Source organism: Cydia pomonella, chromosome 10, assembly GCF_033807575.1.
Source record: "Cydia pomonella isolate Wapato2018A chromosome 10, ilCydPomo1, whole genome shotgun sequence".
Taxonomy (NCBI): Eukaryota; Metazoa; Arthropoda; class Insecta; order Lepidoptera; family Tortricidae; genus Cydia; species Cydia pomonella.
Window position 1 is genome coordinate 21,455,047 of NC_084712.1, and position 26,549 is coordinate 21,481,595.

At 44.7% G+C, this 26,549-nt stretch overlaps 1 protein-coding gene across 1 annotated transcript in view; it reads right to left on the minus strand.

Moving 5' to 3' along the window:
* Positions 1-10,000: 10,000 nt before the first annotated feature.
* The window catches only part of LOC133522406 (protein shuttle craft), a 29,995-nt gene continuing 13,446 nt past the window's right edge, over positions 10,001-26,549 (minus strand). Inside the window, exons 10-18 of the mRNA XM_061857736.1 lie at positions 25,258-25,411; positions 23,653-24,614; positions 22,026-22,150; positions 21,256-21,489; positions 20,307-20,396; positions 19,852-20,050; positions 17,273-17,425; positions 13,055-13,185; positions 10,001-11,479 (exon numbers count right to left, since the gene is read on the minus strand). Coding sequence (XP_061713720.1) covers positions 11,359-11,479; positions 13,055-13,185; positions 17,273-17,425; positions 19,852-20,050; positions 20,307-20,396; positions 21,256-21,489; positions 22,026-22,150; positions 23,653-24,614; positions 25,258-25,411 — 2,169 coding nt within the window. The 3' untranslated portion in view covers positions 10,001-11,358. The remainder of the gene's footprint in view (positions 11,480-13,054; positions 13,186-17,272; positions 17,426-19,851; positions 20,051-20,306; positions 20,397-21,255; positions 21,490-22,025; positions 22,151-23,652; positions 24,615-25,257; positions 25,412-26,549) is intronic.

A 26,549-nucleotide genomic window follows, 5' to 3' on the forward strand; every position in this document is an offset into this window, starting at 1 on the left:
GTTCTCTTTTATGTCTGTCTATTACTGTTTGTGTGTTTATGAATAAAACAAATTCTATTCTATTCTATTCTAAAAATAAAATAAAACTATGGAAACCGACTACGAGTTTTATATATGAGTCACTAACACGGTAACCGAAGAAAATATTATGTAATACAAATTACCATTGTGTCGAGATCCAGAGAGGATAATTGGGACTGTTTGTTTGTATAAAGAAGTGGGTTTTAAATAGTTTTAATGTAGGGTTTATATTTCCATAAAATTGGTTAACAATACTTTCAAAGACGTATCGTAGATATTTCGTTGTCGATACATTTCCTTTCTCACGCTTATCTGATAGATAGAAAAATTATGAAGTAAATGTGACCATTATAGTACGTTTCACACCGAACGGGCGGAGTCGGGCATATACATTATGTATGGCAGACGCGACGGAATCCGCCCGGAGCCGTCCGCGTCCGTTCGGAGCCGACCGGCTTGCGGCCGTACAAATTTTAAATGCGCTCCGACGCGGCCCGACTCCGCCCGTTCAGTGGGAATCGTAGTTTTATAATTTGAATTCAGAATTAGATGGAGTAAACTGACATTTGCGGGCCTGTATTTAATGGGATTACCCACAAATCTAAAATGTAGCGTACGCTTGAAGTGTGCAAAAGGGAAGCTTTCTCGCCAACTTCGCTCTTCCGGCAATATGTCTCTATCTATCCCTCTTCACCGCACTGGGTTCATGTCGAATTCGTTTTCCGTGCAGGCGGCCCGTCTTTGGAACGGACTTCCCTACGGCATCAAAAATGCTCAAAATAAGTTTGCATTTAAAAAATCCTTACGTGCTTTCTTTGCTAGCAGAATGAAAAAATAATAATGTATGGGTAAGCTCTATATGTTTTGTCGTTATTTATGTATATATTATAAGAAATATAAGTATGTATATTTATGTATGTATGGTATGTTATTGTATTATATTTGGTTGTTGTTGTTAAAGTGGCACCGCCCACAATCTCTCTGCTTTGCCTAAAGGTTGACTGGTAGAGAATGCCTCATGGCATTAAGTCCGCCTTTTGTACTATAAGGTTTTCTTTTGTGCAATAAAGATTAATAAATATCTCGTATATGAACATTTAATGAGTGCGAAAGAGACAGACTACAAATGAAAAAACGTGACCACTTGAGCTCCATAGTGGCCGCTAGTCGGGCTTGAATGTACAAAACTGGAAAATACTAAATGTTGTAGATAAATATATACTTATACTTTTAATGTATAATTGTTGGTGCAATAAAGAATATTTACTTACTTACTTACTTATATACATACAACAGTCATGACTCAAGAACAAAAAAGTATCTATGTTCATCACACTCACATCATTTTTTTTATACCACGATGGTGGCAAACAAGTATACCGCCCGCCTGATGGTAAGCAGTCACCGCAGCCTACGGACGCCTGCAACTCCAGAGGTGTTACATGCGCGTTGTCGACCCTTTAAAGACATTTCAATTTTGGTCGCACGTTTGATCGTTGACAGGCAGGCTTGTACAACACATCACATATATATCTTATAAATCAAAGTCCCCCACAGCGTCTGTCTGTTTGTATTTATGTTCGCTAACTCAAAAACTACTGAACGGTTTTTCATGCGGTTTTTACCTATCAATAGAGTGATTCTTGGAGACGGTTTAAGTGTATATTTTGTTAAGTCGGGGCGGGTCGCTAGTTCTAGTATAGACCTGTGGGATTACCGCATTATGTATTATAAATGTTACTATTTTTTTTTATGAACTTTCCTTTCAAGTTTTTATTCCTTTTTATGGGAATTATAAAACTAGTGCCTACGCCAAATCTTGGGATTAGTTGTCAAGCGTACCCCAGGCTCCCATGAGCCGTGGCAAAATGCCGGGCCAACGCGAGGAAGAAGGATTCCTTTTTATTGGTATTTTACCGTAAAATTAATAAAAAATATTACAAAAAAACACCTACTGCTGTCAATTTACTCTATCTAATATCAAAATATCACTTTAATAATAACGATATAACCCAATAACCGCAAAATATATCAATAAAAAATACTTACAAGACACAACCGGCGAAAAAGTAACGTACAAATCTTAAATTTAAAATAATAAATAATATTATACAGTATATTTGAGACAGTACCGGTAGAATTTTACATAATATGTAGGTTATGTGGGTGAATCAACTTTTTCTTGTAACTCGTTGCCATGGTTACGGTCGCCTGAGTCACTCTCATAATGTCATAAAAATATTTTGTTGAAATTAGAGTTAAATATAGAGTTGAATATTATAACTGCCATATATTGTTGTATATGCAGTAAAGGCCACCCCACACTTGAGTCTTTTAAGGGTCGGCGTCTAGTCAGCGTTATGGAAAATGGTATCGCTGCGCAGTTGCGCCAACGTTGCGTCGAGCAGCAGCCATAGAGTTGTCTAGACGCCGACGCTCGGGAGACGCTAGTGTGGGCGTCTGAAACCCTGGTTTTATAGTATTGGGTCATTACCTATGAAATTGGTATTTTTGTTCATAAGTATTAGTCATGTCATAGTTTATTTATTTTAATAGTAACTTCGAAGTATTTTTTAATTTCATTAGTGCGCTACATAACAACGATTTTACATACAATCATTTGCTACTTTTATTGTTTTATGTATTCAGAATACCGCCCTGAACACAGCACTTTTCATGTGCTGCCGGCTCGAGTATTTAAATGACTTATATTACTGACGGGACAGATTAAAAAAAATGAGATAGAAAATGTGCCTTAAAAATGTCTCAGATTACTGGCAAAAATTTGTTTGGTTTGAAAATGCCATCACAAAATAATCCGCAAAATCCATTGTATGAAAGATCGAATTTCGTTAAAGTTCTCCATACAAAACGCCAATTTCATAGGTAACGACCTAATATTTAAAATAACCAAACATATATTTATATGACAGTTATAAGCTTTTTCCATAATGGGTCATCTACTTCGCGTATTAGTAAAACATAGTGTAACATTTCTAACTGCTAATATTGTCGCCTGGCTAACGGGATGAAAACAAAAAAAAGTTGATCCAACCATGAATAAAAATATTTGTATATGGCAGTATTTTACAAGATTAGTCAGTATAGAAGGTGAAATTAAGAGGAGTGACATCTCTTATGGTAGAACTGTTGAAAGTGTCCAGCTGTCAGCTATAAATAATAGTTCCAAATCTCTCCAGACTAGCGCTAGAGTAGGCGTTATTGACGGAGTGAATTGCGCTGTCTATGATTTGATTTTTTTGTTCAAGTACTCTAGGTATTGTAGCGCCACCTATTTAAGGTTTTTTGATGACACTTTTAGGTACATGGAGATTTCGTTCCTTCCTCCACCTTGCGTACAGTATACTTAATGTTGTTAAAACAGTTGAGTGTCATGAAATAGTTTGCATTACTGAAATACAAAAAGGAATACAATTTAAAACGTAAGTTAGGTACGAAAAATTAAGTTATACCGGTGTCAGTCTACGTGAAGAAGTAGTAATTAGCTTATAAGCAGTTGAGTTTTTGGAAGATTGACTATTAAAGGCCAGTCCAGCAGGGCTGAGATGGTCGGCTCTTTATCTATTGTCACGTTCTAGCAAGTATGGTGTGAAAGTGTCGCATGACATGACAGGTGATAAATGCGATCATGATACCGCTGCTGATGGGATGATCAAATCGACTGATTTAATCAACGAAATTGGCGCCAATCTCCAATTTAATCACCAATTTTAGGTTTGTGGTGATATATGAGCGCTTTAAATTACACAAATTCTTGAGTGAGGTGCAGCTCCATATTATCGATCATAATCGGCGAGACAAATTGGCGTCTGCGTCCACACCACCTGATTTGACAATTTAATCAGATTGGCGATTTTTTTTCCGTCTGGACAGACCTTTAGACAGGTTGAAACTCCCAATTTTAAAAAAAGAATATCAATGATTTTATCTACAGGTTGTTTTTTCAATGACCTGCAATATTTTACGATGCGACTGTATAGGTCATACTGAGCAACTTTGACTACGGTACCAACAATGAAATCGCGAAAAAAAAATTGGAAGTTATAAAAAAAACATCCTGTTTCGTAATAGCATAACTCGCCATAACTTTAAGGACCTTACAATCTAGTGCAGGCTGATTGTGAAAATATTTCTGACCACAAGAATATAAAAAATGCGACAAATTGTACGTTTAGAACGGTCTGGAAACATGGCGTATCGGATAGTCTATCTGTCACACGAGAGAGTGAATGTATGAAATTATCTGGAACTGGATCTACGAATCTTGCTATACAGGGTGATTCCTGGGTCGTGATCCAGAACCACTTTTTCTGAATCTATAAATGATTTACATTATCATACGGTAGTATTTGATTGAAAGATAATTATTTTGATTTTTATTATTTTTCAAGTAAAATTAATCTTATACGAAGTAATCATGGTCACCCTATGACTTTTGACATACGCTGTATGGAAAGCGACAAGACGTCACATTGAGTAGGGTGACCAAACTGTATGCAAACATGTTTTTTTCTACATGTCATCTGAAAAATAATCATAGTTATTGGTGATAATAAATAATGAGCAACATCATTAGACTCATCTTTGAATTCTGTGTCATGTCTTGTTCTCTTGCTCCACGACCCCGCAATCACCCTGTATATTTCAGGCCCGTCGTGCAAACCCTATTTACGATATATATGTGGACGTCGCGGGTGGAGGCTGAAGTAAGGCCAACGAAACGAAGTAAAGAAAAACATGACCGTCTTTTTTAATATTGTCGCAAAACTAAGTGACGCGTTGGTCCTAAATCATCCCAATCGTGCTATCTCTTTTGCACTTGCACGGGCTTATGGAGCGGGACTCGCAACAGTAGTGCAGATATAGTACGAATGTTTTCAAAATGATTTTTACGAATCTGTTAAATAAAAACCATTGTTTATTTTATGGAGAAGCTTCTTAAGAGTCCTTATTCCTACAGACGAGCGTATTTTGTAAAATGCTTCCTTTTTCATTCAAGATTACGACGTAACTATTAGTATTTATTCAAAAACTGATAACGTACTTAAATAATCGTTTCCTAAACTAGGGGCTCCAACAGTTCAAATTTTCATTTTCTCTTTTAAACCTCTTTTTTAATGTGGTTTTTTGGGAGTCTTTTCCAAATTTTGCAGTGAGATGTGGCGTTTCGGTTCTCAATTTTGCTATAAACAAGAATCATTTGGTACATGAATGACTACAATTCGATTCAACATATCTCGTACGAGGGGCTGGAATGATTAACAATCGAAAATTCATTTGAAAAAACTGATAAAATACCTTCCGAGTTTTCTTCATTTTTTTGGCGAAAACAGGGTTTTATTATATTTTATTTCCGCAAATTGTACGCATATTTTGCTTTAAAAATAATATTGTAGTAAACTGTAACTTTATGTTAACCTATAAAAAAAAAATCGTAACTATGGGACCTACATTGCCGTAAATTTATATTTTTTTTAAACACGTATAAATCACGCAGCAGCGACGCCCCGCTCTCAGTCCGCGCGGAGCGCGCTTAGAGGACGGACCTGTGCTCGATTGTCAGGCATTCGTTGCGATCGTAATCAGCTACGGAGTTCCGAGAAGTGCTATATACTGCGATTAGAAAATCTTAATAAAAGTTCATTTTTTACAGTATGCCAAACAGACTCGCTTATTGATGGATTTTCAGTGTTACTTTTTTTTAATACTAAGTCGGTGGCAAACAAGCATACGGCCCGCATATGTACGCCTGCAACTCCAGAGGAGTTACATGCGCGTTGCCGACCCTAACCCCCTCCCGCCCCTCGTTGAGCTCTGGCAACCTTACTCACCGGCAGGAACACAACACTATGAGTAAGGTCTAGTGTTATTTGGCTGCGATTTTCTGATAAACGCATTTTCACTTGAAATTACGTTAGGGTTTGCATTATTATTTTTGACCCGGATGAAGACCAAGTTCTCATGATGGAGTCAGGAGTTGGTCACCAGAACTAATAATCTACTAATTATAATCCCATCGTGTTTGGGCTCAAAAGATTTGCCCTGACGAACACCATCGATCTAGATGAGGTCCAGGGTCTCATGATGGAGTCAGGAGTTGGTCACTAGAACTCCTAATCTACTCATTATAATTCCATCGTGTTTGGGCTCAACAGAGTTGCCCTGACGAGCACCTTCAATCTAAATGAGGTCCAGGGTCTCATGATGGAGTCAGGAGCTGGTCACCAGAACTCCTAATCTACTCATCATAACTCCATCGTGTTTGGGTTCAATAGAGTTGCCCTGACGAGCACCATCAATCTAGATGAGGTCCAGGGTCTCATGATGGAGTCAGGAGCTGGTCACCAGAACTCCTAATCTACTCATCATAACTCCATCGTGTTTGGGCTCAATAGATTTGCTCTGATGAACACCATCGATCTAGATGAGGCCCAGGGTCTCATGATGGAGTCAGGAGTTGGTCACCAGAACTCCTAAACTACTCATCATAACCTCATCGTGTTCGGGCTCAATAGATTTGCCCTGACGAGCATCATCAATCTAGACAAAGTCCAGGGTCTCATGATGGAGTCAGGAGTTGGTCACTAGAACTCCTAATCTACTCATTATAATTCCAACGTGTTTGGGCTCAAAAGATTTGCCCTGATGAGCACCATCGATCTAGATGAGGTCCAGGATCTCATGATGGAGTCAGGAGTAGGTCACCAGAACTCCTACTCTACTCATCATAACTCCATCGTGTTTGGGCTCAATAGAGTTGCCCTGACGAGCACCTTCAATCTAGATGAGGTCCAGGGTCTCATGATGGAGTCAGGAGCTGGTCACCAGAACTCCTAATCTACTCATCATAACTCCATCGTGTTTGGGTTCAATAGAGTTGCCCTGACGAGCACAATCAATCTAGATGAGGTCCAGGGTCTCATGATGGAGTCAGGAGCTGGTCACCAGAACTCCTAATCTACTCATCATAACTCCATCGTGTTTGGGCTCAATAGATTTGCCCTGATGAACACCATCGATCTAGATGAGGCCCAGGGTCTCATGATGGAGTCAGGAGTTGGTCACCAGAAATCCTAATCTACTCACATAACCTCATCGTGTTCGGGCTCAATAGATTTGCCCTGACGAGCATCATCAATCTAGATAAAGTCCAGGGTCTCATGATGGAGTCAGGAGTTGGTCACTAGAACTCCTAATCTACTCATTATGATTCCAACGTGTTTGGGCTCAAAGGATTTGCCCTGATGAGCACCATCGATCTAGATGAGGTCCAGGGTCTCATGATGGAGTCAGGAGTTGGTCACCAGAACTCCTAATCTACTCATCATAACTCCATCGTGTTTGGGCTCAATAGATTTGCCCTGATGAACACCATCGATCTAGATGAGGTCCAGGGTCTCATGATGGAGTCAGGAGTTGGTCACCAGAACTCCTAAACTACTCATCATAACCTCATCGTGTTTGGGCTCAATAGATTTGCCCTGACGAGCATCATCAATCTAGATAAAGTCCAGGGTCTCATGATGGAGTCAAGAGTTGGTCACTAGAACTCCTAATCTACTCATTATAATTCCAACGTGTTTGGGCTCAAAAGATTTGCCCTGACGAGCACCATCGATCTAGATGAGGTCCAGGGTCTCATGATGGAGTCAGGAGTTGGTCACCAGAACTCCTAATCTACTCATCATAACTCCATCGTGTTTGGGCTCAATAGAGTTGCCCTGACGAGCACCATCAATCTAGATCAGGTCCAGGGTCTCATGATGGACTCAGGAGTTGATCACCAGAACTCCTAGTCTATTCATCATAACTCCATCGTGTTTGGGCTCAAAAGATTTGCCCTGACGAGTACCATCGATCTAGATTAAGTCGAGGGTCTCATGATGGACTCAGTAGTTGGTCACCAGAACTCCTAATCTATTCATCATAATGGCAATTTGATGGTGCTTGTCGGAGTAAATCTATTGAGCACAAACACGATGGAGTTATGATAAATAGATTACGAGTTCTGGTGACAAACTCCTGACTCCATCATGAGACCCTGGACTTCATCTAGATCGATGGTACTCGTCAGGGCAAATCTTTTGAGCCCAAACACGATGGAATTATAATGAGTAGATCAGGAGTTCTAGTGACCAACTCCTGACTCCATCATGAGACCCTGGACTTTATCTAGATTGATGATGCTCGTCAGGGCAAATCTATTGAGCCCAAACACGATGAGGTTATGATGAGTAGTTTAGGAGTTCTGGTGACCAGCTCCTGACTCCATCATGAGACCCTGGACCTCATCTAGATTGATAGTGCTCGTCAGGGCAACTCTATTGAACCCAAACACGATGGAGTTATGATAAATAGATTACGAGTTCTGGTGACCAACTCCTGACTCCATCATGAGACCCTGGACTTCATCTAGATCGATGGTACTCGTCAGGGCAAATCTTTTGAGCCCAAACACGATGGAATTATAATGAGTAGATTAGGAGTTCTAGTGACCAACTCCTGACTCCATCATGAGACCCTGAACATCATCTAGATTGATGGTGCTCGTGAGGGCAAATCTATTGAGCCCAAACACGATGGAGTTATGATGAGTAGATTAGGAATTATGGTGACCAACTCCTGACTCCATCATGAGACCCTGGACTTCATCTAGATCGATGATACTCGTCAGGGCAAATCTTTTGAGCCCAAACACGATGGAATTATAATGAGTAGATTAGGAGTTCTGGTGACCAACTCCTGACTCCATCATGAGACCCTGGACTTCATCTAGATCGATGGTACTCGTCAGGGCAAATCTTTTGAGCTCAAACACGATGGAATTATAATGAGTAGATTAGGAGTTCTAGTGACCAACTCCTGACTCCATCATGAGACCCTGAACATCATCTAGATTGATGGTGCTCGTGAGGGCAAATCTATTGAGCCCAAACACGATGGAGTTATGATGAGTAGATTAGGAATTATGGTGACCAACTCCTGACTCCATCATGAGACCCTGGACTTCATCTAGATCGATGGTACTCGTCAGGGCAAATCTTTTGAGCCCAAACACGATGGAATTATAATGAGTAGATTAGGAGTTCTGGTGACCAACTCCTGACTCCATCATGAGACCCTGGACTTCATTTAGATCGATGGTACTCGTCAGGGCAAATCTATTGAGCTCAAATACGATGAAATTATAATGAGTAGATTAGGAGTTCTAGTGACCTACTCCTGACTCCATCATGAGACCTTGGCTAGTCACTATCATGGGTGCGTAGCCAACATGCCAATCGTTTACGATACGACAACGAAACACTACTCTCTCTCTATCGCACTAATATACGCAAACGATTGGTATTTTGGCTAGGCACTAAGCAAGTGTGTGGCCAACATGCCAATCGTTTACGATACGACAACGAAACACTATCTGTCTCTCTATCGCACTAATATACTTTATTTATACCTGCAGTCATTTACTAACTTCTTCATTTTCCATTGGTGTGAAAGAGACAGAATATAGAGCAAGGGTTATAGTACACTCTGTAGTCTGTACACTTAGTAGTAGTGTACATAAAAAAACTACTGTGCTTAAACAATAAAATAAAGAGTGCCCATATGATATCATATGACACTAAAATTAATGTTGCTTGAAATTATATTGAAAACTATCAAGATTATTCTAGTCTGCATTGAAACGCGCGTCGCGTTGCCGGCGCTCGCGTACCGAGCGCCAACGCCATCTATCGAGCGTTATTTCGTGAAATCGGAGAACGCTCCAAGGATTAAGGGCTCTTAAGTGCGTGCCTAAGCAACCATGTCGTTAAAAAGCAATCTATCGTGATAGTATTAAGGTTCAAATTTAAGCAATAGCTCATTCCGAGATATCGAGTTTCGGTAATGTAGGACGATTGGTTGCCCTCGTGATGCGCACTTAATGTTTTGTTCTTCTTTTTTTGTTGCCTGTACATGTTCGTACATGTTTGTGACTGTCACGAATAAATGTATTTTATCTCGGATCCCTTTGTTTGACATAATTATTGAAAGTCATAATGTAATGATAGTCATAACTCTGAAACCGGTAACTCTTCAGGAATTTCCTTAGGTTATCCTATAGATAGGTTAGGTTAGGTTTGTTTTATGGCAATCCTGAAAAAATACGCGTTTCTGAGAAAAAACAAATTATGACTAACGAAAATGCGGACAAACAATACATTATAACTTTATGGGAAACAATAGTGACCTCTGTTTTGGATGTCAAACTAAGGGGCACGTTTTTTTCTTACGGCCCGATTCGAAGAATGATTAAGACACGTTTAAGATCTTTGAAAGATCGATAACTAAACGACATGTCAAAATTGACGTTTATTTCGATTCCGCTGTGATCCCAATAAGATCTATCACGATATTACTAACGTCAAAGTGACATCGGTTGACCGAATCGAGCTGTTTCTGTCAATTATACGACATATAAACCATGTCTAAATGAGAACTAATCTAAACCAGTAGGGCGAGATGTTCGGCTCTTTATCATTTGTCACCATGCCTGTCACGTTCTAATAAGTATGTAAGCGCAAAAGTGACGGGTATAGTGACAAGTGATAAAAATGGAACCGTGCTGACACCGCTGAACTTATTGTTATCGTATTTCATTCTTCAAATCGGGCCGTTAGCCTACCTCTCAATTGACAACATTTCAAAATTTTCAATATCCCTAAATCGTAAACCATTTCGAGAGGGGCTCCTGTAGATTACAAATAAATAATTTTTATATATTTTTTACGCATTTTTGTATTCAAAATCTCTAAAAATAGTTAAAACGGAAATTGACGTCACCCAGCTCCTTCAGTTCTGCCACTACAAGCAAAAAAATGACTTCCGATTGGGTTGACATTGAAAACGGGAGGAAAACCATCGTTTGACTTGAGTTTTGACGTTTGTGACACTTGTTAATTTGTGATTTTATTTTTAACGTTTGAGGTTATGTCACTCGCACTGTTGTCTATGCTCAAACGTAAATTAATTCAACGTTTTTTCCAGTGTATGAAACAGACCCGTGACGTCACGATTCTCACAAATCACGTTTGTTACATACGCCCTTTCGTTTCAAGTAACAATATAAATAGATTTTATGATCAAAATATAGGACTTACGCAAAATAAAAAAAATACGGGTACCTTAAATTAGTGCGTTCTTTCGATGTAGACAATAAAAAGTAGCACTTAAAAATATGAAATGTTGTCAATTATCTTTGCTGTTACATTTTTTATATGGTTTTCGTCGGTCTTACTTCAGCAGATATTTCCCAATGAGCCTGCGCATACTTGTCTAGTCGTCGGGCGGGTTGTCGAAGTAGTCAATCTTGGGTCGGGCTGCCTGCGGGCCGGCCGGCCGCGCGCGCGCCGCCCACGCGCTGCCCGACGTCAGCGTGGCCCAGCCGCTGCCCGACCTGGGACACAGCATGCAGTGCTCGCCATCAGACATATCCGAGCGGCCGAGGTGTCCACTAATATCTGAACACGCCTCTGTTGTCAACGCGATAGGTGCCTGTTTAGATATTTTTGTGTACCTCGGCCGGCCTGGTATATCTGATGGCGACTGTACCATACAAATACAAATTTCTTTATTTTGCTTAAAATACATATAAACCGTTTATAATGACATCATACCGCTTATAGAATACATATAAACCGTTTATAACGACATCGTATCGCTTATAGAATACATATAAACCGTTAATAACGACATCGCATCGCTTATAGAATACATATAAACCGTTTATAACGACATCGCATCGCTTATAGAATACATATAAACCGTTTATAACGACATCGTATATTTTGAGGTTCCGTATTGATACAGTTATATGCAAAATAGCAGCGTATATTATATACATCGATATATATTTTCAGATATAAGAACCAGTAATATATCATCACGCGCCATATTGCGGAATTTCATTGGAACTACATTATTCATACTAAACTGAACTGTCACCTTATACATGAGAATAGTTTTGTTAGAAGGGCGTGCAGGTTGTACAGTTAGCATCAAAAGTAGCTGATGAAACAACGCGCCAAAAGTATCTGATATTCCGGATAACTTTTCCAAATATAGATACATTTCTAAAATTCGCGCTCAAAAGTACATATTTTACAGTCTTAGTTACAAACATATATTATATTAAAGACATCATTTTTTGTTAAGCCGTTACAGAATGGTAGATACTTATGAAACGTTATTTGATCCGCTACTTTTGATGCTGACTGTACAACGAAAAATTTCTAAGCCTTGATATTTTCTGTGAGAAACTTAATAGATTTAAAACACTATCTATGCAGTGTAATAATTAATAACCCAAGATTGGCGCTATAAAGAAATAATATCAGTATTAGATGTTACTGCTTTTCATAATTTCTTTATTAATAGATACCAAATCCTGAGAATTCAGTTTGTAAACAATTAGTAACAATACCATAAGGTTGTTATAATGCTGTTATATTTTTATTCTCATCATTTTTCTTTTCTTTTTTTTTGTTTTGTTTTTGCACGCACAAATAGCTCTGTTTTACTATGTAGAAACTACTTAATAAGCATGATGTCAAAATATTTTCGTTAAGAAAACTGTAAGTCTAGTTTTAAGAAAAGTTCCAGTGTTATATATTATATAAATAAATATCATAGGACATTATTACACAAATTGACTAAGTCCCACAGTAAGCGCAATAAGGCTTGTGTTGAGGGTACTTAGACAACGATATATATAATATATAAATACTTAAATACATAGGAAACACCCATGACTCAGGAACAAATATCCGTGATCATCACACGAATAATAACCTTACCAGGATTTGAACCCGGGACCATCAGCTTCGCAGGCAGGGTTACTACCCACTAGGCTAAACCGGTCGTCAAATATATATAACTATAAAAGACTGTTTGTTTCTTAAATAAATAAATAAATAGCAGCGCCCTCTTGATAATGATCATATACATCTGGTCGGGCTTTAGGTATATTCACTTGTTGGCGGCGGCGGTGGTGGTGGTGGCGGCGGCGGTGGCGGCGGGCGCGCGCAGCACGGGCCCGGGCACGCGCCGCCTGCCGGTCTCGCGCGCCAGCACCTCCAGCACGCTCATGGCGGGCAGCCACGACTGGAACACCAACCATAACATAACATTACTTATTTACGATACAAGTGTAGAAAATAGGTATCTCTTTCCGGAAAGAGAGACCTAAGCCCTCCTACGTGTACACGTTCAACGCAGCTGGCCAACTTTATTGTCACGCGTGCAATAGAGTATTTAAGAGCAAGTTCGGCCTGGCCAGCCACATTAGGGCTCATGCTAGACAACGTCCATAGTGTGTTTATTTGGGGTCGCCGTCATCGAAAACGATGAGGAGGACTATATATATATATATATAAAATAGGGAATTCGCAACTTTAGAAGTTTGTCGGTACTTCTATTATATAGCGTCTGGGTGACCTATTGGAATGTAATAATAATCACTCTTTCATATTAACTCCGTATATTAAATAAACAAGTTTATCGTACAATGGTTCAGGCGGGACTGGCGTCCCGTAGTTCCTTAAAGCTGTACCTAAGCTTTTTGGCTAGTCAGCTCATATCACGGTGCACGCGCACTTGAATATGAGCTGACGTGGCTGACTGTTCCTATACAACGAATGGTGATAAATTAAAACACGTCCGAAGGGAGTGTTTTAAATCGACACGAGTTGCGAATTACCTATTCGCACGTGTATAGGACAACGTTGTATAGTATGGCTCTTTAAAGTTTCGACATACGCACGGAAAGTGCTCATTCCCTCACACGTGCGGGAAAGTAGCACAATATGTACTGTAATTGTTATTTACGATAAGTGCGAAAAATAGGAAATACGCAACGAGCGGTGATAAATTAAAATACGACCGTAGGGAGTGTTTTAAATCGACACGAGTTGTGAATTACCTATTCGCACATGTATCGTACAACGTTTTACAGTACATATGACCCTTAAACTTTCGACATAGTTACATAATGTGCTAATTTACGCACTAGTGCACAAAAGTAGTACCATATGTACTGTAATAGTACATTACGATACAAGTGCGAAAAATAGGAAATTCGAAACGAGTGGCGATAAATTAAAACACGACCAAAGGGAGTGTTTTAAATCAACACGAGTTGCGAATTACCTATTCGCACATGTATCGTACAACGTTTTACAGTACATATGGCCCTTTAAATGTTCGACATAGTAACGTAATATGCTCATTTTCGCACTAGTGCGGTAAAGTAGCACCATATGTACTGTAAAATAATTTATTTGATAAAACACTGGAATTTCAGCATTCAAATAATTAGCACAAAAATAAAAGAAGCAGTACAGAAAAATATTGAGAAATAAAAATGTGTGTCAAAGTCACATTACTAAACTAAATTATCTAAAAAATATAAATTTATAATGTTGTATTAATTCACTAATGTCATAAAAAACAATGTTCCAATAGTAAACTGTACATAGTTCTACAATAAGAAAATAAAACGAGGCAAATTACCGGCCGCGAGCGAAGTGAGAACTGGAACGACGTTATCAAGCGTAGAATTGTCGATCTCGGTGTAGTTAAGAAGTAAATTTTGACAGTTATGAATTGACCCTACCCTTTGACACTTGCACCAATTACTAACCCTCTAATTCATTCGTGCACTACCTGTTCTAAAAACTTACTGTTCTTTATATCCTGCTACCCTAAGGTTGTCTGGAAGAGATCGCTTACAGCGATAAGACCGCCTGTTGCTACCTTTCTTTACATTGTAAATCTGTTTTTTTAAATTTGTCTTCTTTGTGGTGCAATAAAGAATATTTACTTACTTACTTACTTAACCCGAAGTTAACCGGTTAACTCCCTTTTTCACAATCCACAACTACCACGGGAACAATATAGGCCTTTGTCCTTCAGTACACCTGCATGAAATAAGATCTTTTTCGAGCAAGTGTGATGAAATAGTATTTAATGCAACAGTTGTATAAGAAGGGTCAAAAAAGGCGAGTACGAGGCGAATACGCCACGAAAATTTTTGACCTACTTATACAACGTTGCATACAATATTTTTCCTACGAGTCAACAAAAATAAATCTTAATTTAGGTAAACAAATTACAGCAATAGTATATAGCCAAGACGCGCGAGCATACCTTGTTCCGCGCCCGGCCCGCCCCGGGCCGCGGCCGGCCGGTCAGCGACACCTCGTAACTCATGAGGCCCTGGTACTTGCTACTTGCTAAATAAATTTTTTGGACAGTTTTTTCTCAATTTTGGCCACCGTAGCCTACGGAGACTAACAAGCAACGCTAAGCGGTCTTCGTAGTCTATGGGTGTTGCTATTACGGGTGTCCCATGCGTGTTTCTGACTTATGAAGTAGGTAATTATTTTTACTATGCAACCAAATGAATATTTTGTAAGTTGGCAGCAATGCACTTAGTTTAAAACTGTATTCGTTTTGGTTTTGTTAGGTTGGTAGCCATTAATCGCAGTAACGTTATAGCTTATAAAAGCACAAGAGCTTTTATGAGGAATAGACAATATAGACTTTTCTTGTAATCTTTTATGTATGTTCTTATATTCGTGTTAATGAATGCATAAATGACAGATAACAGTAGAGGAGTAGGAAAACTATATAGACATACTCGCAGCTGAACTGCTCACTCACAACTCACCATTAAAAAGAGACACCCTCCCTTTATTATGTAAATTTATGTCCTGGCATTACTATGAATGACTATGATAACACGTAAAAGAATACGTCAATTCAAACATATGTGTCATAGATAACCAAAGGCAAATTAATGAAGGTAAAGGCTTCATTACCACGATAACGGTCTTTACGTTTTAAGGATAGTTGAAGTCATTGTTTCAAGAAAAATCTTAACAGCGCGATGCAGGATTCATACGTACACGGTACAGCGCCATCTAACATAAAATTCTATAACTAAAAACCCATCGCGCGGCTGAAAACGTAGCCAGACCCGGCCAGTGAACGGAAATAACATATGGAATCCGCATTTGAGAACATTACCGTTCAAATTCTCGGGACAATTAGCACACAAACACAATTACGCCGACATTTAAATAAGACTATACGTTTACAGAGCCTGTAATCAAAACTGATAAATATACACGGATAAGTAATTTATTATAATATATTCTTCATTTGGCATAACATCATCCCTATTATCATCGTAATCTAAAAAGACGTATGTTGCTATGAAAGTCGTATGCAGTTACGTTATAAATTAGCATGGTAATATTGAAAAAATGTCGTCATATTTATTCCAATTTTTACTGAAGTTATCTGTTTACTTACACCTGAAAAGTGATTCTACTGTCCTTGGAATGTTCAGGATAACTTCTGAAGCACTTCACGACACATGAAGACATTTTTATTTATAAAAAAAACGTTGTTTTTATTAACCGATTTAGCCATCTATCACTGACTGTGATATCGGTCGAACTGAATTTGCCAATCGAGTAGTTTGTAACCCCCGCCCACCTTAGGGTAGTTTACGTTGGGCTATAATTGAGCGTTCAGAATGCTTCCATGTTTTATTTCCGTTCACTGGAACTGGACCCGGCTAACTTTGGGTGGCATTTGCAATCTGTTGTTTATGATGACACTTTCTCACTGTTTTTGCTCAAATCTGTGCAAAGTTAGCTTAGACAGTCTACCGTTCTTTTTCAAAACTACGTGTGCGTGTTCATAGCGCTATCTCAGTGTTATAGAACGTGTCATTCACGAAGACGCGTGCCTTGCTTGACTCGTAATGTCATGTTATTAAAGGTCAGATTTGACAAATCTACTGGATGACACTAAGGCTCTGGTTGGCTGGTTTTTAAAATAACGGTTTGGACATTTAATCGGTTTCTGGGCCTTGGATGAAACGAACTATAAACATACTTTTTCCTTATTAGCCGGTGGCGACGAACTCGCAGCCGAAATGCTCGCAATCACCGTTTTAGAACGAGATATTTCTTTTCCCTGGACTTGCTATCACGTGCCATATGGCTATGTTCATGCTTTGGGTCATTATTTCAACAAAAATCTTAACAGCGCGATGCAGATTCCAGCATACACGCTACAGCACCATCTAACGTAAAATCCGCTAACTAATAACGCAACGTTCAGTCTCCTCTTCAGCGGTGCACAGCGGTCCTGCTCGCACACACAGTGTTAGTCATACCTTCTCCTTGTCGGCGGTGGCAACGACGTTGCGATTCGGCTCCGCGTCGTATGCAACGGACTCACAGCCGAACTGCTCGCACATCTCATGTATAAACTGACGTTTTTGCCAGTTGCATGACGGGAAGGAGTGGGCGCGTGTCTTCTGTTTCGACTGCGGAGAAATACGACAATTTAGCCTCAATTCAATTCAATACTTTATTTCCAAGAATATGGTACATACACTGTTGGTTAGTATAAGGTATTAGTTCAGCATATTCTGCCGGCATGCATCGGCGTAGAAAATATTTACATGACGAGTTAAATTAAACATTAAAATTCAAAGTTAGTATAAGATTAGCAAAATTAATTAACAATTCATAATAAATATGTTTTTAAAAATTCATTATTAAATGTGTATTAAGTATAGTTTGAAAAAAAAAAACCAGTTACGGTATAGGTCCATCAAGTCATCGTGCATGCCGATTTAAGCACAATTAACGCATTAACAAAAACACTTTTGGGTACTTTCTCGCGGTTCTATTACTTTCTTGTCTAGTTGAGGTTGCAGTTCTGTTATTTTCTTACTCAGTTGTGGTTGTGGGTCTGTTACTCTCTTGGTTAGTCGCGGTTGCAGGTGTGTTGCCATCTTAGCTTGTTTGAGTTGCGGGGCTGTTACCTTTTTGGCTAGTTGGGGTTGCAAGTCTGTCACTTTTTCGGCTAATTGGGGTTGCGGGACTGTTATCCTATTTAATCGGGGTTGCTTGTTTGTTACCTTCTTGATTAGTTAGGGTTGTGGGCTGTTACCTTCTTGGCTATTGGGGTTTACGAGTCTATTATTCTCATGGAAAGTTGGGGTTGCGGGTCTGCTAGTGTCTCGGCTAGTTGGGGTTGCGGTTACCTTCTTGGCGAGCTGCACGAGCTCGGTGAGCTTGTCGTGCACCTGGCGCGCGAAGGCGGGCTCCCTTGCGGCCAGCGCGCGCACGTGGTCGCTGTAGCGCGGCTGCAGCTTGGCCGACACGTCGGGGTTGCGGGTCTGCTACTGTCTCGGCTAGTTGGGGTTGCGGTTACCTTCTTGGCGAGCTGCACGAGCTCGGTGAGCTTGTCGTGCACCTGGCGCGCGAAGGCGGGCTCCCTTGCGGCCAGCGCGCGCACGTGGTCGCTGTAGCGCGGCTGCAGCTTGGCCGACACGTCGGGGTTGCGGGTCTGCTACTGTCTCGGCTAGTTGGGGTTGCGGTTACCTTCTTGGCGAGCTGCACGAGCTCGGTGAGCTTGTCGTGCACCTGGCGCGCGAAGGCGGGCTCCCTTGCGGCCAGCGCGCGCACGTGGTCGCTGTAGCGCGGCTGCAGCTTGGCCGACACGTCGGGGTTGCGGGTCTGCTACTGTCTCGGCTAGTTGGGGTTGCGGTTACCTTCTTGGCGAGCTGCACGAGCTCGGTGAGCTTGTCGTGCACCTGGCGCGCGAAGGCGGGCTCCCTTGCGGCCAGCGCGCGCACGTGGTCGCTGTAGCGCGGCTGCAGCTTGGCCGACACGTCGGGGTTGCGGGTCTGCTACTGTCTCGGCTAGTTGGGGTTGCGGTTACCTTCTTGGCGAGCTGCACGAGCTCGGTGAGCTTGTCGTGCACCTGGCGCGCGAAGGCGGGCTCCCTTGCGGCCAGCGCGCGCACGTGGTCGCTGTAGCGCGGCTGCAGCTTGGCCGACACGTCGGGGTTGCGGGTCTGCTACTGTCTCGGCTAGTTGGGGTTGCGGTTACCTTCTTGGCGAGCTGCACGAGCTCGGTGAGCTTGTCGTGCACCTGGCGCGCGAAGGCGGGCTCCCTTGCGGCCAGCGCGCGCACGTGGTCGCTGTAGCGCGGCTGCAGCTTGGCCGACACGTCGGGGTTGCGGGTCTGCTACTGTCTCGGCTAGTTGGGGTTGCGGTTACCTTCTTGGCGAGCTGCACGAGCTCGGTGAGCTTGTCGTGCACCTGGCGCGCGAAGGCGGGCTCCCTTGCGGCCAGCGCGCGCACGTGGTCGCTGTAGCGCGGCTGCAGCTTGGCCGACACGTCGGGGTTGCGGGTCTGCTACTGTCTCGGCTAGTTGGGGTTGCGGTTACCTTCTTGGCGAGCTGCACGAGCTCGGTGAGCTTGTCGTGCACCTGGCGCGCGAAGGCGGGCTCCCTTGCGGCCAGCGCGCGCACGTGGTCGCTGTAGCGCGGCTGCAGCTTGGCCGACACGTCGGGGTTGCGGGTCTGCTACTGTCTCGGCTAGTTGGGGTTGCGGTTACCTTCTTGGCGAGCTGCACGAGCTCGGTGAGCTTGTCGTGCACCTGGCGCGCGAAGGCGGGCTCCCTTGCGGCCAGCGCGCGCACGTGGTCGCTGTAGCGCGGCTGCAGCTTGGCCGACACGTCGGGGTTGCGGGTCTGCTACTGTCTCGGCTAGTTGGGGTTGCGGTTACCTTCTTGGCGAGCTGCACGAGCTCGGTGAGCTTGTCGTGCACCTGGCGCGCGAAGGCGGGCTCCCTTGCGGCCAGCGCGCGCACGTGGTCGCTGTAGCGCGGCTGCAGCTTGGCCGACACGTCGGGGTTGCGGGTCTGCTACTGTCTCGGCTAGTTGGGGTTGCGGTTACCTTCTTGGCGAGCTGCACGAGCTCGGTGAGCTTGTCGTGCACCTGGCGCGCGAAGGCGGGCTCCCTTGCGGCCAGCGCGCGCACGTGGTCGCTGTAGCGCGGCTGCAGCTTGGCCGACACGTCGGGGTTGCGGATCTGCAGGGCGAGCGCGAGGCGCCGCGTGCGCGCCTCCACGCGGCATTCGTCGTCGCATTCCAATCTATAAAGAGGTTGCATATCATTTGCCATTGTTTACTCAATGGTATCTCGGCTCACGACTGCGACAACGAAGAAAAAAGTCACTCATATTAGTCGGTTTAAGCACTAGAATCCCGTAGACGCGAAATCGCGTCGGCAGAAAAGTAACAACGCGATTATTATGTAAAAGTCAAAAGTAATAAAGTCAAACACCCGAGATTATCGAAATTTCAACTGTATAATGAACTAACGCCTCATAACATAATTATATATCTTACGTTTTGAGCATGGCGGCGGGGCGCTGAACTTCCGACAAATCCACTGAACCGCCTTCTTGCATCTTCGATGCGGCCAGCGCACTCATTATTCTGCAAAAAATACTTTCATCAACTAGATACCACTTATAAAGCGGGCGCTGCGGATAATATCTAGGAAACCTCGCGACCACCCAGCTAAAGAACTATTTGTACGCAATAAAGTGTTAACGCTACCTTCTGTCTACATATTGGCAGCGTGCCAGTATGTCAGGTCTAACCTCGCTAGGTATAAAACCAATTCTAGCCGTGGTGATAACAACCGCAGACAGCCAATGTTGGTTACCCCCGTAAAGCGACTTGCTAAGCTCAGGAGTTCACTCAGTGTCATTGGGGCCAAGATCTACAACTTGGTTCCGCCTGCCATAAAGTGAGCGGAAAGTGATTCTGTGTTTACCAAGAAACTTAAAGCGCTGCTGATCGCACAGGCATGCTACAGCGTTGACGAGTTGCTTCGTGGAGTTCATAACTAACGCGTAAAAATAGTGTCATCTTTAATACTTGATTAATTATACATATAAGGTTTAGTTGTAAATGTCATAATTTGTAAATATTATTATTTCTTTTAATCTTATTATGTAAATATTTTATGTAATTCTGACTTGTATAACAACGATTTTACCAATAAATAAATAAATAAATCAATTAACCAATCAATCAATATAAATATTAAAAAAAGAAGCGTCAAGCTTTACTACTCGAAACACCCTTTACTTTGTATCTTTAGGTATTTAAATAAAAATTAACAAAACATTACATGATCAAATAACGTTGGTTAAAGTCAGGTCGTTCAGTGACAGTGCCAGAGTTTGATAGCTCAGCCAAGTGTTAAGTAAAAGTCATGATTTCATATATGTTTGACGTTTAAAATAACTGACAACTATAGAAATAAATAAATAAAATAAGTACTTACTTGGCTAAGTCGCGAGCATTATCATGACAAGATCGCTCGGCAGTCCGTCTCCCACACGGGCAAGTAGCTCGCACGAGCTTGCGGCACGGAGCGCTGCTCGGACAAGCTGGCTTGTCGGGTTTGTCGCCTTTATCTTTGTCAGGTTTGTCAGCTTTGTCGCTGTCGGCCGAGTGGCACGGCGCGGCGCACGGGTGGCCGCAGCTGGGACGCTTCTCGTTGCATGGTTGAGTGCATCTGGGTGGCAAAAACGTGATGTTTTAAAGTTAGAAGTATTGTGAAGTGAGTAGGTAATATGTACGTACTATTTCCTACGATAGCTTGCATCATGAAATCTAATATCGGATTTCTTATTTTTTTGCTCAATGAGTCATTAAATAGTATAACAATTGCGATGGGCAACGGTTTTTTAGATTCACCTAGAATTTAAAAAGATTGACGGACGGACGAGAAAACGGAAAAATCACCCGTTCAACATCAAAGTAGCTTAGTTACGAGGCTGTAATTGTGTCTTTAATAAAAAAAAAGTGCGTGCGTGTCGTGGAACACACGGTTGGAACGAAGTACGTTATTAATGATAAACGTAGTATAAATATTATTAATTAACAAATACAAAAGGCAGGAGAACAACTAAACAAATTGATAGGGAGCGTGCATGAACTGTAGGAGGCAGCACAGGAGCCGTCAGATTTTCGGCGCGAGGCGTAAATGTACAGGGCAAGGCGTAAGTTTACAGAGGTTTCTTTAGGACACAATTTTCAAAAAGTACTCACTTGCCGGCATCGCACGGGCCTTTGTGGCACGTTTTCTGGCAGGTGTGCTTGCCGCACGGCAGAGGTTTGCCGCATGGCAGCCCGCATGAGAACTCTTCTTGTGAGCACGGGATCGTCTTGCGTTCCTGTAAGATATAAAATTTATTAGTGAGATAAGGCGTAACGTGCAGCGTCTCATAATTAAGAGAGAGGCGAATGAAATGAATGGCGTTGTTTTTGTACGGCGTGGTGCAAGCGGGACGGGACGTACCTCGTGCTGCCCGTGGCAGCGCTTGGCCGTGAGCACCACGCACGGCGGGCACGGGCCGGAGTGGCAGGCGTGCAGCGCCGGGTGGCCGCAGTCGCGTGGGCGGCGGCACGGCGTGCTGCAGGCGGGACGCATGCCACACGGGACGGGACGTACCTCGTGCTGCCCGTGGCAGCGCTTGGCCGTGAGCACCACGCACGGCGGGCACGGGCCGGAGTGGCAGGCGTGCAGCGCCGGGTGGCCGCAGTCGCGTGGGCGGCGGCACGGCGTGCTGCAGGCGGGACGCATGCCACACGGGACGGGACGTACCTCGTGCTGCCCGTGGCAGCGCTTGGCCGTGAGCACCACGCACGGCGGGCACGGGCCGGAGTGGCAGGCGTGCAGCGCCGGGTGGCCGCAGTCGCGTGGGCGGCGGCACGGCGTGCTGCAGGCGGGACGCATGCCACACGGGACGGGACGTACCTCGTGCTGCCCGTGGCAGCGCTTGGCCGTGAGCACCACGCACGGCGGGCACGGGCCGGAGTGGCAGGCGTGCAGCGCCGGGTGGCCGCAGTCGCGTGGGCGGCGGCACGGCGTGCTGCAGGCGGGACGCATGCCACACGGGACGGGACGTACCTCGTGCTGCCCGTGGCAGCGCTTGGCCGTGAGCACCACGCACGGCGGGCACGGGCCGGAGTGGCAGGCGTGCAGCGCCGGGTGGCCGCAGTCGCGTGGGCGGCGGCACGGCGTGCTGCAGGCGGGACGCATGCCACACGGGACGGGACGTACCTCGTGCTGCCCGTGGCAGCGCTTGGCCGTGAGCACCACGCACGGCGGGCACGGGCCGGAGTGGCAGGCGTGCAGCGCCGGGTGGCCGCAGTCGCGTGGGCGGCGGCACGGCGTGCTGCAGGCGGGACGCATGCCACACGGGACGGGACGTACCTCGTGCTGCCCGTGGCAGCGCTTGGCCGTGAGCACCACGCACGGCGGGCACGGGCCGGAGTGGCAGGCGTGCAGCGCCGGGTGGCCGCAGTCGCGTGGGCGGCGGCACGGCGCGCTGCAGGCGGGACGCATGCCACACGGGACGGGACGTACCTCGTGCTGCCCGTGGCAGCGCTTGGCCGTGAGCACCACGCACGGCGGGCACGGGCCGGAGTGGCAGGCGTGCAGCGCCGGGTGGCCGCAGTCGCGTGGGCGGCGGCACGGCGTGCTGCAGGCGGGACGCATGCCACACGGGACGGGACGTACCTCGTGCTGCCCGTGGCAGCGCTTGGCCGTGAGCACCACGCACGGCGGGCACGGGCCGGAGTGGCAGGCGTGCAGCGCCGGGTGGCCGCAGTCGCGTGGGCGGCGGCACGGCGCGCTGCAGGCGGGACGCATGCCACACGGGACGGGACGTACCTCGTGCTGCCCGTGGCAGCGCTTGGCCGTGAGCACCACGCACGGCGGGCACGGGCCGGAGTGGCAGGCGTGCAGCGCCGGGTGGCCGCAGTCGCGTGGGCGGCGGCACGGCGTGCTGCAGGCGGGACGCATGCCACACGGGACGGGACGTACCTCGTGCTGCCCGTGGCAGCGCTTGGCCGTGAGCACCACGCACGGCGGGCACGGGCCGGAGTGGCAGGCGTGCAGCGCCGGGTGGCCGCAGTCGCGTGGGCGGCGGCACGGCGTGCTGCAGGCGGGACGCATGCCACACGGGACGGGACGTACCTCGTGCTGCCCGTGGCAGCGCTTGGCCGTGAGCACCACGCACGGCGGGCACGGGCCGGAGTGGCAGGCGTGCAGCGCCGGGTGGCCGCAGTCGCGTGGGCGGCGGCACGGCGCGCTGCAGGCGGGACGCATGCCACACGGGACGGGACGTACCTCGTGCTGCCCGTGGCAGCGCTTGGCCGTGAGCACCACGCACGGCGGGCACGGGCCGGAGTGGCAGGCGTGCAGCGCCGGGTGGCCGCAGTCGCGTGGGCGGCGGCACGGCGTGCTGCAGGCGGGACGCATGCCACACGGGACGGGACGTACCTCGTGCTGCCCGTGGCAGCGCTTGGCCGTGAGCACCACGCACGGCGGGCACGGGCCGGAGTGGCAGGCGTGCAGCGCCGGGTGGCCGCAGTCGCGTGGGCGGCGGCACGGCGTGCTGCAGGCGGGACGCATGCCACACGGGACGGGACGTACCTCGTGCTGCCCGTGGCAGCGCTTGGCCGTGAGCACCACGCACGGCGGGCACGGGCCGGAGTGGCAGGCGTGCAGCGCCGGGTGGCCGCAGTCGCGTGGGCGGCGGCACGGCGCGCTGCAGGCGGGACGTTTGGCTCCGCAAGGCACCGGGGGGAGGATCACTTCGGCGCCGCACTCGCAGCTTAGCTCTTCGAAACCTGGGAGGGACAAGAATATCATTGGTCGATCGGCCGCCATTAGAAGCCGTTTTAGTTGACACCGAACTCATTTACACTTAATCGCGACTAACAAGACCCCGTCGCGATTTAGACCGTTTAACTTCATTCACTGCCAACGTTTTCCCGCGTTGTAGAGCGAGTACGAACAGAGCGTCCGCCGAGCGGGTCCCCGACACTCAAGGTGATCAGTATGATGATAAAAATAATGACGAATGTTATTAGATATCTACTCATCGCTATATTTCGTATCGCATTATTGTTAATATTTTAGATGATATGAGATTTTATTTTTTTTATTTTTTGACATTACTATTAAAATTAATATTATATACACTACAATTTTATTGCATATAAAATGTTAACTATCAGTAATATTATCTCTTAGTTGTGAATGAATTTGTTGACATAAAATTTGAAATTGGAATTAGTATAGAATAGTATAGTATAAAATCCACTAACCATTGTTATAAAACCTCGATTAAGTACATAACATAGATTTAAGACTATTGCTGTACCCTATCAGGGTCCATGTGAAACTCACAACTACTACGAGTATGTAACACCTGTACAAACCATGGATGCAATAAAGAAAGAATAAAGAATAAAGTAAGCGGGTACTGACTGGCGCGCGCGCAGGGCGGGCAGTGGCCGGTGTGGCAGAACTGCTCGCAGCGGTGCAGCTGGCAGGCCAGCGCGCGGCCGCACACCACGCCGCAGCGGTGCGCGGCGGCGGCGCAGCAGCAGGCGCGGCAGCGGTGTCGGCCGCAGGACAGTTTCTGTACAAAATACAGAAAACTGTGGATACGGAAACAGGCTCACATTATTATTATTAAGACCACTGACCTATCACACATAGACAGTTAGTCCTCATAAGGCTAATCTGCCAAAAGTGAAGCCGAAACACGATCGATGTGTGCGTGCGACGCTCGTGTCTTACGCTCAGCGACACACACATATATACAAAAACGGGTTGCCAGAGTTCATTTATTCTCCTTAAAGTAGATTGATTTTAACCACATCCGTATACTTGGCTATCCATCATTTGGGAGTGTGTATGTAGATATTAAATTTATAGCAAAAGCTTTCAAGGTTTCTTTAAAGGACTTTGCATTTCTGAACTTAGTGAAATAATGTTTAAATAAAAACGTTTATTTTTTTATTTTACAAATGTGCACAGATAATAGCTGGTAGAATTGACTTTGGAATAATGATTTTAAATGATAAATATTTAATGACGATCATTTGGATTCGATTTGGTTTGATTTTATTTGATATCTTACATTTAATATTTTCTTCGGGTTGGTGTGATGTTAAGTTTTGTGTTTCACTTGGGGCAAAATTTGTTTAACTCTCGTAACTTGAAACCCTCGCAACGCTCAAGATTCCATTTTTAGAAATTTTGGGATCTTTATCTACTTAGCTCGATAATATTGCTAATTAGCACGAGCGGTTAAACAACAACTTTCCCACTTGTAAAACAAATAACTATTTATCGTCAGTACTAGTAATTGTACCTGCCGGCCTAGCCAAGGTTGCAATCGCTATTGCTTCGACAACGAAACGCTTTGTGTCTCTCGTCTCTCTATCAGTCTTCCATATAAGTGCAACAGTGACAGTTGCGTTTCGTTTTTACAGACCTTAACTGTAACACCTGTGTTCCACAAATACAATTTACTTTTCTTGCTCATCAAAATGGCGAGAGCATATTCGACTATGTTTAGTCGGTTTCCATATTGCATCGTTCCAATTTAATCTAATTTTTTCCGTCCATCTCGCAGACAGAAGCGGATTAGTCGGAAATCTAAAACGAATATCACACATAATAAAAATATGAATTTAAACTGTAATTTTATAAAAGACAAAACATAATTTGAAATAAAAGAATGAAAAACTAATAAAGAATATTTTCTATAG